Source organism: Nymphalis io, chromosome Z, assembly GCF_905147045.1.
Source record: "Nymphalis io chromosome Z, ilAglIoxx1.1, whole genome shotgun sequence".
Classification (NCBI taxonomy): domain Eukaryota; kingdom Metazoa; phylum Arthropoda; class Insecta; order Lepidoptera; family Nymphalidae; genus Nymphalis; species Nymphalis io.
The window spans coordinates 7,337,471-7,357,205 of record NC_065918.1 but is presented as its reverse complement, the minus strand read 5'-3'; the positions used below and the strand labels follow the sequence as shown (position 1 = coordinate 7,357,205).

The 19,735-nt window shown below is 30.4% G+C and overlaps 2 protein-coding genes across 2 annotated transcripts in view; one reads left to right on the top strand and one right to left on the bottom strand.

Moving 5' to 3' along the window:
- LOC126780382 (frequenin-1) overlaps window positions 1-19,735 on the bottom strand; it is a 243,516-nt gene that overhangs the window by 138,633 nt on the left and 85,148 nt on the right. The gene's annotated exons all lie outside the window — the stretch shown is intronic.
- LOC126780380 (keratin, type II cytoskeletal 3-like) lies at window positions 2,463-4,273 on the top strand. Its single transcript, XM_050504839.1, has 2 exons — window positions 2,463-2,483; window positions 3,341-4,273. The coding sequence occupies exons 1-2, from the start codon at window positions 2,469-2,471 to the stop codon at window positions 4,271-4,273; spliced, it is 948 nt and encodes a 315-aa protein (XP_050360796.1). The 5' UTR covers window positions 2,463-2,468.

Sequence of the window (19,735 nt, the reverse complement as noted above, 5' to 3'; positions counted from 1 at the left end):
ATTACTATTTGTAAACGAATTCATAAGAGAAAAAGATCTCAAACTAAATCTATAAATTGAAACAAACGACCATTTCTGCATTGCAGTGATTCAGTTTTCTACAAATGTAACTTTAGCTCAAGTAATTTTTAAATAAAATAATTTATTTCATTGACATCAAAGCGCTGTAATCGAAGAGATAAAAATGTTATCTTTGTTGTACTGAAATTATTAAGTCAACTTAGGAAGAAAGGATAAGAATTTTTATTATCTAACTTCTATTATTAATCATAATAAATTTTTTTTATAAATGCGCTGCGAAGTTGACTCTTAAAAGGGTTTTCGTGTTGTACATTAGAGACGATTTAGGTGCTTTTAGTATTTACCATTTTACAATAATAATTCACAAAAATTTAATTTTAAATTTAGCCATTTCATGCTTAGTCTAACATATATAACTAGTAAGCTATTTTCATTTGAATGAAACTGGATTTTTCGCGCAAACTTAACCTTTATAGCTTTTCTTGTTGGAAATGAAAAACTCATTTGTTTTAATAAAAATGTACTAAAGTCGTAAATGTCTGACGGCAGAAAACGTTTGAACTCTTATTTACGTAAAAAGTGTACTTCCAGCGCCGCAAAGTTTTTCAAGGACTTAGTGGTTGTTTGTACAGTAAAAATGTACTGTGCGTTTGTGCACAGGTCAAGTTTCACAAAAGTCATATCAAAATATACCAATCCAATTTTGATTTCTTTCTAAGATGTGAAGTTACCTTAATTCACCTATTATATTACTATATACTATACATATATTCTGGTATAGAATTTGGATTTAATAATGCAAAGGATTTATTTCACTTTTAAATTAAGTTTGAATTATTTTTTGCAATTAGTATTATTAACTTGAATTTTTTCATCTAGTACGACAAATGTACTTTTAAGTATCCTTGTTTTTTTAATTTAATCCAGTATCAAAAAGAAATATATTTGCAATCCCTGTAAAACATGTTTACGAAGAATGGAGAGAAAACTAAGTACAAAATAAATGAACCACATTTTGTAAATCCTGAATGAAATAACGAGTTCTTATTTTATTTGTAAAAAATTTGCTATAGAAAATAATATAAATTTGAAAGATAATATTTTTTTCAATGATAAATTTACAAAATTTTTTTTTTTGTAATTCACATATGTACATAATGCAATCGTTATAATAGTAATGGTTTATAAACATTATAAACCATTGTTTTACCATTGTTTGAGAGTAAACGATAATATTTTTAAGAAGTTAAAATTGAGCTTTTCATTACTAAATTATAACGAACATGCCGAGCATTTTTAAAGCAAGCCCAAGTCATACAAGATTGAAAAGTGATAAAAAGGCTTTTTATGCTTTTTTTCTTGTTAAATTAACTCTGATATGTTAAATAAATTAATTAGTTAACTAGAATCATATTTTGTATTTATAAATTATTTTATAAATTAGGAAAATTTGAAAAAGTCTATTCTACGCATAATTTTAAACATGGTTAAAACTTATAGTTATTTTACCTTAAAATTGATTGTAACCTGAAATATAGATTATTGTATATAATTTACTTATTTTTTTTTAATTCAAGCTGAGTTCATTTACGTTTTATTCAAAATTTACCGTATATATTTCCGTGTCTCTATTAATATCATAATGTGAAGAATAGCCAATTTTTTTATTAATAAAAAAGTCTCGAACTATATCGTTAACAATATCTTACGAGTGTTATGTCATCGGATTGAATATATGTGAAAAAAATTAAAATTAAATAATTAAATTAAAAAAAAATTAAATTGAATAATTTAATTTTTTTTACAATAAACAAAGAATAATATGATTCATATTGTAAAAAAATGCTTCAAATGTTCACGTTTTTACAAAACAGCATACATTCGTTTATTTAATTAGTACTTTATTATTACTAATAAAGTTATGCCAAATGCACAGCATGTGAATGCAGCGTTACACCTATTACCGCTCAACAAATTAGAAGGTAAAATACGAACATTCTCTACTATCAAAACCAAAGAGCATCTTTCAGAAAAAATATCGATATTTCGTCAGTGTTATAATACGGTGAAGGTGTACGAGCTAATATGAACCGTATCAATAATCAACTCGAGCAAGTCACAGCTCGAAGGCGAGTGGTGGATGCTAAGGCACCGTATCGAATGCGAGCGCGCCAACAAACGAACCTCGTCGAAAAGAAAGGACCGTATACTTGTTAAATAATGACGATAGTTGCACGTTACCAAGTGAAATGTTCGTAGGGATGGAGTGTTCTGACGAGATGAGCAGTTTGGTATTTAAGCGCGGGTCGGCGTGGCGAATGACATCAGTTAACACGAGCTCACTCACTCGGGAACATCTCCAAAAAAGTGGGGTTGTTCATACTAGTGATATTTAAGCCGTAGCAGCGAAGTCCTTCTAAGTCAGAGCCGTTTCAGCCACGCACAATATGCGCGCTTTCGTGGTAAGTTTGCTCGCGTGATCATATAAATTATATGTTTCTTCTTTTAAATATTACTTAATACTATTTGGCACATGCGATTTGAAATATTTTCATTTATTTTATTATTTAGTAATAAATGCATTACAGGTATCATGTGAGTTTTAAGTGCAGTGATCAGTGAATAAACGATGATGGATCATGGACTGTAGTGCCAAATTGTGTTTTGTAACATTTTGTGAATGTGTTGTAGGGAGAGAACAAAATACGCTCTTGATGCAAATAAGTGAAAAAGATATGTCAAATATGTGATGACAGACAGTTGTAACAAGCATATACCTTATTTCATTCAAAAATATATGAAGTTTCAGTCTAAGTAGGTTAAATAAAAAAAGGTTATTAACTAAATTTATAAAAAGTATAATTATGTTTACCAAAAAATTTTTTTTTTCATTTAAAAAATTGCATTTAAACGATTATATGAATTTGTTATATGTTAATATAACAAGAGTTGTTATGTTTATATTCAGTATCAGTACAATGTTCATTTTACCAAGTCTTTCACTTGCAACTTAAAACACAATGTATCAATCGTAGTAGGTAATCTAAATTCTGTGGCTGTTACTTATATTGATCGTTGCGTAATTCAGTTCAGTAAAAAGCACCGACGTGATGTAACAACTCCTTATGTTATGTATTCGTTTGTCAATTTAGATAAAATCTATAACATTGCCAAATTTATTTTACACGGACAGTAACCAAAAATGATATAATAATAATTCTTGTCAACTTATTTTAAGCGATTGGATAGATTAAAGTTCTTTTGATGAAAATTTTACTTTAAGAAGAGTATTTCTTAAATTGTATTTCTTTTTTTAAAGGTACTCGCCTGTGTGGCGTTGGCCTATGGCCGCCCTGAACCTCCTGTGGGATACAGCTACTCGGCTCCTTCCAGCAGCTACGGAACTCCTTCTCTAGGAAGTCATTCAAGCGGGCTTTCCTTAGGAGGCAGCCACTCTTCTGGTGGATTATCATTGAGCGGTGGTCAATCTTCTGGTGGAATCTCATTCGCCAGTAGCAGCCTGAATGGTGGATTTAGCGGAGGTCTCGGTGGAGGACTCAGCGGTGGATTCAGCAGTGGATTAAGTAGTGGTTTCGCTGGTGATTCTGGATTCTCTGGAATTTCTGGTGGATTCTCTGGTGCCCCTATCGTACAGAAGCACATTTATGTTCACGTTCCTCCACCAGAGCCTCAAGAGCAGAGAACTCCACAAGCCGTTTCTGTTGCTACTCCCCAGAAACATTACAAGATCATCTTTATCAAGGCTCCAACTCCACCCACTCCTGTTGCTCCTATCATTCCAGTTCAACAACAAAACGAAGAGAAAACTCTTGTATACGTTTTGGTCAAGAAGCCTGAAGAACAACCTGATATCGTTATTCCCACACTTGCTCCCACTCAGCCTTCCAAACCCGAAGTATACTTCATAAAATACCAGACACAGAAGGAGTCCTCTGGTATTGGAGGTGGTGCTATTGGTGGTGGTGCTATCAGTGGCGGTTCTGTCGGAGGTGGTTCTTTCGAAGGTGGTTCTCTTAGTGGAGGCTCTCTCATCAGTGGTGGAATCGGCAGTTCTGATATCAGCGGTTCCGGTATTGACAGCTCATCCCTAATTGGCGCTGGTAGTCATGGTGGAGCTGAAATCGCCACTAACTTTGGAGGTAGCGGTGGTGTTGGAAGCGGATCTATCAGTGGTGGTGCAACTAGCTCACAATACGGTCCCCCTGGCCACGTTGCTGGTCCCCTTCATTAAGCTATAACGATTAAGTTAGGTGGTAGGATACAACAACCATATACTATGTTTATTGCTGAGCGAAAAATCATGTTTAAAACTATATTTTGATCACTAAATACTAAAATATAAAAACTTATTCCATCTGCGTTTGAACGTTTTGTATATAGTCATCTCTTCGCGTTCATTCGTAGATAAATATTCTACCACATAGCTTAAATAAAGTGTTGTTTTATCTCATGATCGCCTATCATCTTTACTCGTTATTAGTGCACAGTGTTAATGTTGTTCAAATTTAAGTATTTACTGCGACTGTTATGTTTATGTATTATAAATAGCTTTTTATTTTTAATAATAAAAAATGTACGAAGCAATCGTGTTTGTTTTATGATGCCTAATTTTAAATAATGGGAAGTTTGATCGTTGCATTATGACTGAAAGTGGTCGTGAAAGGTTGTCTTGGCAAGACTGAAGGCAGTCTGTATAAACTCGAAAGGCGTTTTTCCATGCCTTGATTCAAATAAATATTATCGATGTGTGAATATTACAAGTAATATTAGCTTGAAGGCACTCCTTGTTGTATCATTTATTGAAAGCAATTGAGTGGGGAGGCCCATAGCAGAGCATTCTCGAAAGATTGGCATTGTGGTTCCAATAAGCGACCGGTTTAAAGAACAAGTCAATAAGATTATAACTTTAATAAATGTAATTTCTATTAATACGATTGCTTAATTTACACGTAATTTGTTTATTTTTTGATCAACTTATGTCGTATAAATAAATGGTTGCGATTAGTCGCAAAATATAATCATTATTTAAAAAGGAAGATTTTAGTGCATAAATAAAACTTGTTATTTCTAAATATTATTTATTTTATTACAATTAAATATGTTCTTACAAAGCTAATTTTAATTATGTTATCACTTACAAACAGAGATATCTGTAATCATTTTAACCGAAAGTTGAGAATAATCTTTAATTTTTTACTATATTACTAACTATAACAGCACACATTTATAAGAAAAGAAATATAATTGTTTAATATATATTTATGATAATAATTGGTTACAATACATCAATTTTGTTTATATTAAAATGATAATAATCTTTTCGTTCTTTAATTGTATATTTGCGAAACATGTTTTGTATGTTTCCCAAAAGATACGACTGTACCTGTCTTTGTAATTTGTCTGATTAAAGCGTAACGAAAACTAACTCAGCATAGTTATCAATTAAAAAATATTCAACGAAGACACATGACGTACTTTGTTAAATGAATATGCCTCGAAAATATTTATACCATAAATAGTTTAACATAGAAACCTTTTTTTAATCAATAATTAACAATATATTTATTAGGATGCCTCACTGTGAGATGAAGGTCAAAGTGAAGAATAATATCAAGAACTTGAGAAATGTAAAAAAGACGCATTTTATTTTTCTCATTCTTCATAATATAGTATGGTGTTGACGATTGAGCGCTGAGAAGATTGAATTTTATCTGAGAGCAAAAGATCGCTATTGAACTGACAATAAACTTTATTATATATTATCTCCTACTCGGTCACATATTACAACATGCTTTAGTAGTCAATTTATTGAAAATATTCATGTTTTAAATATAAACAGACTCGTTTAAAAATGAATAAAATTTGTTATAAACATTTTTATGATTTGGGATTAAGAAATACATTCTCAGTTACGTAAATGATATATCATGCTTACATAATGCGATTATAGATTCTAACAAATTATTTGGACTCGTTGGTAAATCATATACTTTATTTTTTATACGTCATTTATTTCCATAACTGTTAACAAGACAATTTTTATACTTCACATAAAGATTGGTTGGGTTTGTCCTGTATATATTTACTAAAGCGTTTCAGAATAGACTATGCTAAGCTTCTAAGGTTTAATTAAAATTGATAAATAAAAATAATATAACTTTGTATTACAGAAATCTTTACTTTGGCCTAATAATATGTTAAGAAGTTAAGATTATATGTTTTTTTTAAATACTGTGTCTTAGAAAGCGTGTATAGAATTGTGCTTTTCATCGGATTAAGGCAGTGCACTGGCACTGAACTAATGCAGCCGATATAAATACGAAGTTCGTCCAACAGAAGATATTTTGCGCGCTATTTATTATCCTGGACTCTAAAAAAATATTCAATTTAATGTAAATTGTGAGTTATCTAAACGAACGACTAAGTATTTATTTCTTCTAATCTTTATAAAAGTAATAATGTCCTCCAGACCGATTTCGGCGGCCAATCTCAAAAGAGATTATCCAACTGCACAGGACATATTATAGTGAACAAGTGCGTGTACAAAAACAGGTGCACTCTCTATTCCCTCAGTCTCGTAATCCGATGGGACGGCAATCCGACAGGACCGGAAAGAGTTCAGGCGCAGGACCAACAGATTTATGTGATTTTCGAGGCACGGGAAAGTACTCACTTCCATCTTCCAGACTCTGGATTGCTACTCAGAATTTTCGACAATAAAACCAATAACTTTTTTATTGGCTCGACCTGGGATTTAAACGCAGAAGATCGGGTTTTGCGGTCTTATAATTAGCCATTAGATCTACGAGGCATTTATCTAATCTTATGCTGTAATTGATTCATAGAGTACTTATCTATGACAATTTATAACTGTATCTAGGCAACATTATAAAGTTGAGCAATTTATCAGTTGAAAGCTTAACATTATTATTTACAATAGTATTATTGAGTGGCTAGAATTTCTCTGTTTTTCCTTGTTAAGTTTGTTTATTTTCCTTGCGTTACCTAAGACTTTAATAGCTTCACTTGCAGTCAATACAAATTCTATTTCACGGGTTGTTCTGTCTGATTTTGATATCCGATTTGAAACTTTAGCTTACATCAACTATCTGCCTGTATTCGGGTACTCTACACTATTTTACAAACATTTTGTATTATAACGCTTGGTATTCATAGATAGAATTAATTTATTGCAGCAATTTGGATATAAAGTTAGTATTAGAAGTAGTAGCGTATCATACACGTACATAGTTACATTTTAATGTTTATTATCCTTAATCGTAACCTTAACTCATTCTCATTTGACATTATTAATTGGTAAAATTCAAACTCTCGTTTTTATCTATTATTGTACTCATGAGCCATGTTACTAAAGCTTTGGTTGTAACGTCGTAAATGTAAAACGCCAAGCGTATTTTTATCTGAAACGTTCACTGGCACGTCGTGGAGTAAAACCGATTCATATGCCGTGACGGCAAACTGCAGGACGCTTTCTTATGACGTTATGGCCCTCTCCGCCGCCGCTCTCTACTCTTTTGAATGTACGTGACACGCATAAAAATGTATATTTATCTCTTTTACTCCACATGTATTTAAAGGTTTATTTTTAAATTTCTTCAATCATACAAAATGGCAACCATTAATTTTGATGTTACACACCTCCCGGCAAAAGCACCTACCAGTGACGGCTATATTTGTTTTAATTGTTCTTTAATTTAGCCTTTGTAAGGTTATAATTTTTCATATCAATGTTTGTTTTTATCAATGTGTGCGTATTTTAATTAATTTTTTTATCTAAGCAACGGTAATCCAATTAAATTAACAGCAAGTAATAAATATGTGCAATGTGTTGTTACAAACATAGATCGTTGTCGTTACATAAACGCCAAAATGTAATGTTGTTTTACGTCTCTAGAGAGCGGTTGCGGGGAAAAACAATGAGGCGCTTTTAAGCGCTTAACGATAGAAAATCAAACATGTCTACGTCCAGCTGCCGGTTCGGTTTTGTTTGTTTTATGTTCTTATTTTTGCCGACCAGTTAAATGATTTTATTTAGAAATTAAATGGTCTGACATAACAATACATGATTACATTTCTTCCCGTGTTTTTATATATATATGACACAAAACTATTATAAAATGATATGTATTACATAAAGAAATAGATAAAGATTTTATTGTTATCGTATATTATGTATCCGATACGCGTGAAACATAAATAGAACACCAGACACACATTATATTTGCCAATGGTAACATAAGAAACTACGAATTCTTAAAAACACCTGTCTCCTAATATTATATAGAAACATTTCCAACGTAAAGTCGTTTTGTCAGACAATAGGATTGACACGAAAGGACATTAAATGAGCGTTGGTTTCTTTTCACCTAATTCATGTAATAGCGTTTTACGTTGAAGTCGTGCACCGACTCGTGACAAAAATGTCGATTAACATCGTGACTTGAAAACTGATTAAGATAAAATCGAAAGTTAGTAACTTTATATTATTTTCCTTAAGTCTTTTCCAAATATCACGCACTAATCGAATAAAAAAATCTATGAATATCTTTGAGGTAGACGAAGTTTTTCTATTATTATAAATTGCACTTACTAAGTCAGTTATGCTTTTGTAATTCAAGAGCTCTTACGGATTTGAACAATTAGACGCAAAATGTATAAAGGATTATTTTTATATTGATCTGGTGGTGTGGTTTAATGTAAGACAGACAAGTTTATCTAGTAACAAGTAACAACCTGTAAATGTTTCACTGCTGGGCTAAGGCCTCCTGTCCCTTTATGAGGAGAAGGTTTGGAGCTTATTCCACCACGCTGCTCCAATGCGGGTGGGCAGAATACACATGTGGCAGAATTTCGATGAAATTAGACACATTCAGGTTTCCTCACGATGTTTTCCTTCACCGAAAAACACGAGATGAAATATAAACAGAAGTTTATCTGTAATGTGGAATTATAAGAGAAATATCTAGAGAAGATTTGGTCTGGCTCACCACCGTTTCACATCAGACACCTTGTAACTTCTAAATGGGAAGTTATTAAATCACTAATATGTAAATAAGCGAAAAAAAACCATATAAATTAAGTTTTTATACAAAACGGCTAATTTAATGTTTGCAAAGAATACAGCTAAAACACTAAAACAGAAGCTAAAACAAAACACACCTTATTACATATAATATAACATGTAAAAAACGAAATGAAATTTTCATTCTTCTTAGTTTCTTATCAACCTCCTTTGGAAGACGTTAAAATGTTTTCAATGTAATAAGAAACCGGCCAAGTGCGAGTACGAAACATGCGATGAAAGCCATTCCCGTAAATATATTGTATCGACACAAAACCTATCTTCAAGTCAACAGTTCAACTTTATATGTCAAAGGCAAGTATTATATGAGTTTGGAAGAGCGCCTTAAGGGACAGATTATATTGGTGTATTCAGGTGCCTTTTAATCCGTTCTATAAAGTTTAATCTTTAAAGCCTTTAATATACGATATGGATTACGAATCAGTAAAACCACTCACATAGAAAAAAGTCAACGAATTAAAGTTTTTTTTTTTTTGTGTTCAGTATTTAGGTATCAATAATTCAAAAAATCTTTCAAATATCTTAAATATTTTATCAGTTAATAAAATATTTTTGTAATAAGAATCGCTTGGTTACACTTGCGTTAAACGTTACAGTGCCGTCCCCGTGGATCGTAGCGTTATATTATATAGACTATATTCTACAACCTCGGTCAATAAATGAGCTAACTAGCGAAAACTTTTTAAATCAAACATCCTGAGATTAGTTTGTTCGAACAAACGAATCTGTAGCGTGTTTGTTCGCTTCAGCTTTATAATATTATTAATATTGAAAACATTGAGAAAGAGGAATAAATAAGTCGCTCGGTATATGCTGAAATGATTTAAAAAAAGAATACTGACTGACTGACTATCATATCAACGTACAGTCCAAACTACTGGGGCTGGCACCATAAAAAATTGCATTCGTTTTCCTTTAAAACAGTAGGTAAGCACTAAGGAAGGATTTTTGTAATTGTAATCTATAAAGAGGATAAAAAAATTTATGAAAATCCTTCATTTTTGAAGAGAAGTATGACGCGACCGAAGCCCTAGGAAAATCACTAGTATGGCCACTTACCCTTCCTGAAAGGGTACAATAATTACTATCTACTAATAACTTATTATATGTCTAACTTGTAGTTATATCTGTCTTTTAGGTAGTTCTACATTGTAACCTTTACATAAATGCTATGTATGTTGTATTTAAATTATAATACAATTTTATAAACTTGGGTCATCGAAATACGACCATAAAAACTATAATTATATGAATTTGTATGTAAAGAACATTTCCTTTTTATTTCCAATTATTTTTGCTAACACGAAAACACGTCAATAGCCCAAAACAAAAAAAAGGTTGACAAACAGAGGTGAAAAAGGTGACCTGTTTTGCCTTTGTGTATTTTTATAAAGTCACATATTCAGGCACGCATCGGCTTATGATATCTTCTTTAATATTCTGTCTGTATTTTGATAGCAATTCTGACCTATAACTAATATATAAATTATTTCATCTATAAATTCACTCTAAATAAATGAATACCTTAGATTAAATAGTTATAGGAACTTTTTTTTTCTCACTCGATCCTTCATTCATCATTTTGGAAGCCTTTCTTGGATGATGCTTTTCAAGCATAATAAAATATATAATCAATTTATAACTTAATATTACATTTAAGGTTTTTTTTTGTCATTTAACACTTTAAAGTATCAGAAATTGTATGAAAATGTATAAATATATAAAAGGCATGTTGAACTCTTAAAAAGGTTCCTTCTATCTTCAAATTATTAATTATTATATTATTAGGATATTCATCAGATCATCTAAAAAGACAAAAAAGTAACTAATAAATAATAGGTAGCCATATACAACTATATAAAATCTAAATTGTAACAATGTACTGTACATTGTTATAATTTAAAGTAAATAAAAGAATTGTTGAACAATTAACGGCTAAAAATATAAAAAGATAAAAATTGTTAAAAAGGGACTTGATAATCCTTCCTATTTCCTATTCACTTACAAGCGACTAAGTGCATGTGTGGAGTGAATACGACTCATTGAAGCGAGCAGACAGCTTTTAGATTGCCTATTGGGTTAGTTACCCGTTACGTCATTGTCGGCTGTTTGTTCAACAATCGTTAAACACGGGTTCACCTTAAGAATTTAAAAGAATCGAGTCAACTCAATGTATTAAATTTGTACATTTTAATGTTTGTTTTCTGATTGAAAATTTTACATTGACTTTTACTTTTGCTAATAAAATGTATGACAGAAATTGTTGAAATATCATAAAATGTCTATTAAGGCTTACTAACATATTTTTTGAATTCATAATTATTGGACCTGGACACAGTTATGCCTACTACTGATCAAATATCGTTACTAAACTTTTTTGTATTTCTTGTATATTTAATACTTTATCTCTATAAATCTCTTTTTATCGTCATTATTTATGGCTTAATATGTTTTAAAATATTAATTATTTATAATTTATATTAAAAAACATTTCGATTAAGGTGTAAGGTGTAACAAAATGTATTGTTTAATTATATGCAGCTTATATTTTAAGAGGACAAGAGGGTATTAGCGAAACTGTATCGATATTATTTTACATCAATACCATTAGGAAACTGTTGTTTAACTGTTCCAATATTAAGAGAACATAATGAAGAAAAAAACAAATATTTTGGTTTGAAACTACTTAAAGGCGCTTTTACATAACATAAGAAAGGAAGTAAAGTGCTTACAGGATTGATTAAAAGAAAACAATCAATAGAGCGCGCTTATCGCTCGAAGCATGTTGTTCTAAAGTTTGATCGTATAACTCTAATTAATGATATACAAAAATCTATCAATGTGCGACGAATAGATAACTGTAAATGTGTGTATATATAACTGTAACTTAAAAATAGACGTTAAGAGGTTCGCTATTCACACGTAGTATTGACTTATTAGAATCTTTGAAGTATCGCCCTATTAATACTTTTCTCACGATATTATACTTTTATTCTGAAAGTTTTTCAGATGTTAGGTGAGTTAAAAGGGTTGGTCTAGAGTATATGAGTAAAATATATAGACATTGGAATGCCGCGAGCATCCGCGTGCGGAGTATTGGAATTGTAAAATGAGATTGTTTAAATACACAACTCGATAAATTTATGTGTACCCGGGCGCTATTTAATTTTACATTTTGTTTATTGCATCGCCGTTAATAATTGTTACTTATTATAAAATGTATTTAGACTATATAAATTAAATATTAGTTTATTGATATTATATATCCGTTAAAGTCTATATTAATTGCAATTTTATATATAAATAAATTAAAGTAAAAAAGTAAATTTAATAGTCACTTTATAGCTGATATTAATTTAATTTTTTTGATGACTGGTGGTGCCTTAAAGAGGTCTTGTTCCGAAACCGACCAAAATCTTTAAGTTAGTAAGAACTATATACATTGGAAGTGTGATTAGAGTTGCCAAATAATATAAAAAAACAGGTTTCTATCTCGTATTTTAAAAAAGGAAAAACAACGGTATTCCTATAGGGATATATATTTTTTAATCTTAGTTTTTGTTGCACCACATAGAACATTTTGCTATATTATTTTTCTCCACGCGGATTTTTATTTTAGTATTTGTTCAAGATGAATCAGAGCGAAAGTTCAAATAAACGATTTTTGCATACTTTATTTATGTGTAAAAGTAAAAAAAAAACACATCGATAGATAAATATCAACTAATTATACAACACCAATAGTGAAATAAAATAATTATACCTTTGAAGGAAATATTTATTTTACATTTAAATAGGGATATTGTTTCATCAAATATGTCGTAGTTTATTACTTAGCCTTTGACAAGGCAGATAACAGGATTATCGATGTAAACTACTCAACTGTTAAATCTCTACGAAATTGATATTAATGGGAAAATCCCACGCCAAAATACTACTACTATAGTGATAGGAGCTACCAAATTTTGGTTACCATTCTCATAAATTCAACAAAGCAAATGTCGTATATTCATTATTATTGTATGTTGTGATCTTGTGTTTCCTTTAGTTAGCTCTGTTTTATACCTGTAACAGCTAATTATGTATTTTTTTTGTAGTTTCTTAAACCGTTTTTTTTACTTCACTTTCTGAATTGTTAACGCTGTATTAAATATATGTACATCCATACCTATACTTAAATTATTTTATTACATTTTATTTTAATTAACAAATTTAGGAAGAAGTTCAAGACACATTCATGCAAAATAATATAATGACTTCGTACGCATACATTTAAGTTTGTATTGCACGGAAAAAAACTTTAATATAAACTTAAATATATTTCTTTTATAAAAATATAATAATATATTCAATAGCCAACAGCTTACTCTATGCTAAATGTAAATACCTATGTTACACGATGACTTACGACTCTATTGTTTCATTTTACTGGTGGTAGTGCTTTGTGCAAGCTCGTCTGGAGAGGTACTACCCGCTCCTCAGATATTAAAACAGCAATACTTAATATTGTTGTGTTCCGGTTTGAAGGGTAAGTGAGCCTGTGTAACTACAGGCACAAGGGACATAAAATCTTAGTTCCCAAGGTTGGTGGCGCATTGGCTATAAGCGATGGTTGACATTTCTTACAATGCCAATGTCTAAGGGCGTTTGGTGACCACTTACTGATAAAAGCCTTCATTTTCTCTACGTTTTATTATATACAATGGTGACTAAATTACCTAAGCATCTGCATTATATCATTAATTCTATATACATTATAGTATAAACATAACATACATGTATAAAGTAATTGAATAAATTAAGTAAGCGAGTATTGTTTTCGAGATATTATGTAGCATGATAATTGTTGTTTAAATTTTATAAAATTTTCAACCCAGTCGTGCAAAGGCTAGTCAAGGTTGATTTCGACCTTGACGAGTCACACCTTACTAAACAATTTAACAGTGCAGCGTAGCGATAACATGTTTTTTTATATGTGTAGAGATTGTAAATACGTCGAGCTATAATATATTTATTAAATGTTGTCTTTAAACTTTCTTTTAATGGTATTCAAAATAATACAACTCTGTAAATTTAACGTGTATATGCAAAAAGACAATATAATTAGAAGGATATTGTATTGCACGTGTTTCTAAAATGTACGGCAATATTCAGTTTTGTGAAACGTGAAAACGACAATTGATGGTGAATGTCTGTATGAGACTTTAATTGAATGAGACAAGCTCTTAGTTTTTAGTTCGTAATTTAGGTTAAGGTATGAATGTACATATATAAATACATAGTTACTTTTATATGTAAAGTAAAAGTACAGTAATAGTCCGTAAATGTTTTACTACGGGTATAACATTTCGAACTTCATACAAGAACTTGCTCTAGTGATGTAAGTGGTGTAGCAGACGCAAATCAAACATTTATAAAAAACCGAATAGTACTTGTTGGTCTTATTCTTTATTCTATTTGGTCTTATTATCTCTCGAACTTTGACTTAAAAGCACATGTATCATTCACAAGATCATTTGAGTTCTTTGCAAATAGGGAAGTTTTTTTCAATATATTTATTCATTTTCAACATGAAATGAAATGAAAATGTTGTATTAAGGAAGGTAAAAATTTAAAATGTTGACAAATTGCTTGCCGAAATTAGATAACGTATTTGATATGTTTATTTTATTTCAGTTTAACAAGATAAAAGCAATTGCAACTTTCAGTTTTTGTTTTTCTGCCCGCTTTAGGTATCTGATGTACGTGACGTGTTTGTTTATCACAACACGCTTGGGGATCGAGTTCACGAAAAACGTTAAATACTGATCTTAAAATATTCTATAATTACGCCTATTTTTTAAATTTCTATCCAAGTATAAAAATGGTATAAATTTTATTACTTGTAATACACTAAAATCGTGCATTATATTAAAAAAAGTAATGAATTCATTTAACATACTCGGAGGCTTTGATATAAAAATAATATTTGTCAACACAATATTTCATTTTTGAATATCGATGTGATAAGTAATTTGTAATTTTAAATTTAGAATGGTTCATAAAATTAATGTTTTTTTCGTATTTTATGTGCTCACAAACCATGCCCGATTTCAGTTAAAACTTTGTACAGTTTGTTGGCAATTGCGTGATAGGTTCTGTCATAGTATTACCATCACAGTAGGTAGGGCGTGAGTCGTTATCGCATTGACATACATGCCAGATATTAGTATAAAATAAATTTTTAATATATATATGAAAATATTTTGATCATATCATCTTAATTTATATAAGCTTGACAAGAATAATCTTTATTTTATTTATTAAATAAATAAATAATAAAATAAAGAATAAAGAAATATTTATAATATATATATAATACTACTCTATAATACGAACAATTTCGTCGTTTCACAAAATTAATTTACTTTTAAGGTTTTAAAATATAGATTCTACCGGGAAGGGAAGATTCGGCAAGAAACTCAGTAGTTTCTCTTTGTAGCCAATTAAATTAAAATAGGCCATAAAATAAAATCGAATTATTATTTTTACTGCGTGGAAATTAACAAATACCTCAAAAAACCACGCTTTTAATTACATATGAATTATTTTTCTTCTTGGTCAAACTGAAATCATCTCATGTCGTATCTACGTTTTGACACGTATATACGACTTACCGAGGAGACCAGGACCCCCCAAAGCCGAGAGTATTAAAGCGTAATCAATTCATTTTTCAAACGTTGTATTAAATTCGACCTTGTAGTATTTTTTTTTGAATGAATCACGTCCGTAAAAGTTTTACACAAATAAAATTATTCATACCATTATTTTTTCTTTTAATCGTTATGTTGATAATTTTATTAACTCTACCTAAGCCCTTTAAAAAAAAGCCGAGATGGCCCTGTGGTAAGAACGCGTGAATCTTAACCGATGATCGTGGGTTCAAACCCGGGCAAGCACCACTGAATTTTCATGTGCTTAATTTGTGATTATAATTCATCTCGTGCTTTACGGTGAAGGAAAACATCGTGAGGAAACCTGCATGTGTCTAATTTCACTGAAATCTGCCACATGTGTATTCCACCAACCCGCATTGGAGCAGCGTGGTGGAATAAGCTCCAATACTTTCTCCTCAAAAAGAGGAGAGGAGGCCTTAGCCCAGCAGTGGGACATTCACGGGCTGTTACGGTACGGTATTTTTCTTACAATGCCAATGTCCATGAAGTGACCCCTTACTAAAAGGTGGCTCACTTACTCCTCTGCCTTAGAAACCATTTTTAATGTCGATAAATCCCCCACGCTCTATTCATATGAGAGATAATTTTTATAACCAAATTATTCTCATAGACAAATAGGCGGCTCCAATTCTTGTTTACAAGTTACGAAGACGAGGAATGTGGCAGAAATTATTGGACGAAAATAAACTCTCGTACCAGAGTAGGCAAAAGCTGTGTTGATAAATACATATTATTAATTTAATTAGAACGACATACCTTACATTAAAAGGGCGTTATTGCATCAAAGTTGATTTTAAGAAAATAAGACTTTTCTCTGATATGAGTTTCATGTATTAGCAATTAATTTTTCATTATTAGAAAATTTTAAATGTACACTAAAAGGCCTTCTATTTCTTTTATGTTTTTCGAAATATGTAAAGTTTTTTGTTTCCAATTCGATATTTTCCTTTTATCTTAGAAAATATAAGTATAAGCGTGTGTAATACTACAATGTAAAACCTTAAGTGAAATTTCAATAGTGCCTTTTAATACTGGTAACGTTGTCGATTATATTTTCGATCTAATAGCGAAACCATGACTGCTCATTATTGCCCTTTTAAAGTACATATATTCATAAAGTATCAAGTAAGTCAGACAAATAAATTAAGGCCAAATAGTTTGGTATAAACACCAAACTAATCAAGATATAGTCCAGTCAATTGCTTTTGCTTTCAGTAAATTATTATTCCATCCCAAGTGTGTTCCCAAAAATATGGAAATACAGATTTTATTTGAAAACGTGTACAATGTATACACATCGTAATATTGTTTTTGTATAAAGAAAATATGAAATTTCACACATAATTTTTAATTGTAGTTTTGAGATAAAATTATATAAATATTATTATTGTATACGTGTTAATCACACCGTCATCTCTGCGCTAATGGCCGCAACATATATCATAACAACAAAAATACCTACATAAACTTTTTTTTTAACATGATAGACTCAATCGATTTTGATGAAATAAAACCAAACGGTACCTTGAAATACTTCCGATGATAATTCAATTATTTCAATTTCTAATTTTTAGCAATTTTATAGATTACCCCGGACAATCATACAGACACACAAAAATAAAAAAAAAATTTGTTTTTGTTTCAGTAATTCACAAATAGTCATATTAACTTTAAAAGAGTCAGTTATTTTGAAAGCACAGAGAGACACTTCAATTTTATTTATTTTTATAGATTAAGTAAGTGTATAGTAAATGGTTTAAATATCATCTTAAGAAAAACACTGGCTAACTATAACTAACCAGACCAGTTTCCAGATTTTCATCAGACATATGCAGATATTCTCACAATTGTAATAGTTTTATTAAATTAACGAGCACTGAACTGGTTTTGTTGAATTTTGAAGTATGAAGCAAGCTTGAAACCTGAGGAAGAATATTAACTACTTTTTTAACTTAACACCTACCCTGGGGGCAACCCTGGCTGAAACATAGTTTTTACCAACTATGACTTTCAAGTTAAAAATCACGTGTTCTTATCACATCTTAGTTCTCATTTCTCTTCCCTTAATATTATTATTTTTTTAAATATTTAAATTACTATGACGCCATCCTTCATTAAAACTGATCACTAGTTACATAAAAAAAATAAATTAAGATGACTAGTAGTTCTAAATTTTATTTTACCTCACATTCAATTTTTTTTTATATGTAATGACTAACTCTAACAAAAAGTCGAGATGGCCTAGTCGTTAGAACGCGTGAATCTTAACCGATGATCGTGGGTTCAAAGCCGGGCAAGCACCACTGAATTTTCATGTGCTTAATTTGTGTTTATAATTCATCTCGTGCTTGATGGTGAAGGAAAACATCGTGAGGAAACCTGCATGTGTCTAATTTCATTGAAATTATGCCACATGTGTATTCTACCAACTCGCATTGGAGCAGCATGGTGGAATAAGCTACAAACCTTCTCCTCAAAGAGGAGGCCTTAGCCCAGCAGTGGGACATTAACAGGCTGTTACTGTTACTGTAATGACTGTCTTATAAGCTTAGCCTGTGCGGGTATTTGATAAAAAAGGAATGTCTCTTTTTCTGTTATCATTGTTTTGACATTCAAAAGAAGACACATTATTGCTTAATTATTCATCCATTAATAATAAAAATACTGGTAAAGTCATAATTATCTTTTAAGAATATCGTTACGACCACTTATCGGCTTAATTAATTATGAATAAAGGTTAAACAACTTCAAATTATTATTGTGATTACAATAAGCTTCTATCATTATTAATTAAATAATTATATAAAAAGTTAAAATTGCTACTGATTGCTTATTTATTAGCTTACTTATTATTACATTAGCGTGTCATTATCAGGAGCTTTATCTCTTTACGACCTCCTTTTTATTATTTATTAAAGCTTAATAATCTTAATAGGGCTAATTTATTTTTTAATTAATGAGTATTTCTCGAATTTGTACAAGGAAAATGAATTAGTATCATAATATTTTGGAGAAATATACATAAGATGAGTTATAATACAAGAATAATGGCAAATGTCTACTACTAGTGTGTCAGATCTACAAATATTTAATATATCACGCTAATATAAATTGCCGCCACATATATATAAATATAAATTATTCGTAAGAGCAAAGCATTTTTATTATAAAAACATTCGTTTTGTAAAAGTTAACTTTTATCGAATTATAATTAAAAATCAAACCTTTAATATTAAATTTAAGTGGAATTTCTGCTTCAATAATACCCTAGTGATAGATAAATGTTTCTTTTTTCATAATGTTAGTCGTAGAAGTATTTTACAAGCAGAAATCGTAGGTACGAATATTTTATGGTTTGAATAGTAAAAAGGGCAGCTACCTGGTTTAGGAGACTTGGGATATCGTAAAATATTTTATCTATGCAGTTTGTAGCGGGATACGGATAAAAACGTTTACAAATGGATGACTTTATGGTTTTATTATTTATATCTCCGACGGACTGTATTCTCAACCGATATTGCCTTGGAACGAAATTTATTAGCAACATATTATATTATGCTCGCTCTTTAGCTTATTATTTTTTCATTGCACAGCTTAAACCCATGTTCGAAAAAGAGTTTTACAAGAATTGATTTGTTTTATAAAGATTGCATCAAATAAATATAAAAAACTGACCTTTTCTTCTTTGTAACTTAGCTTAATTATAATATTACAACACAAATGACGAGACTTTGAAAAGAAGATACGCGTTTTCGTTTGTATTAAACATATTTTAAGGATCATATCATAATGCTTTTAAGCTTGCCTTTCTTATCTGATTTTCGACTTTAGATAAATACATACTTTTTTTATATAGAATAGGAAGGTGGACGAG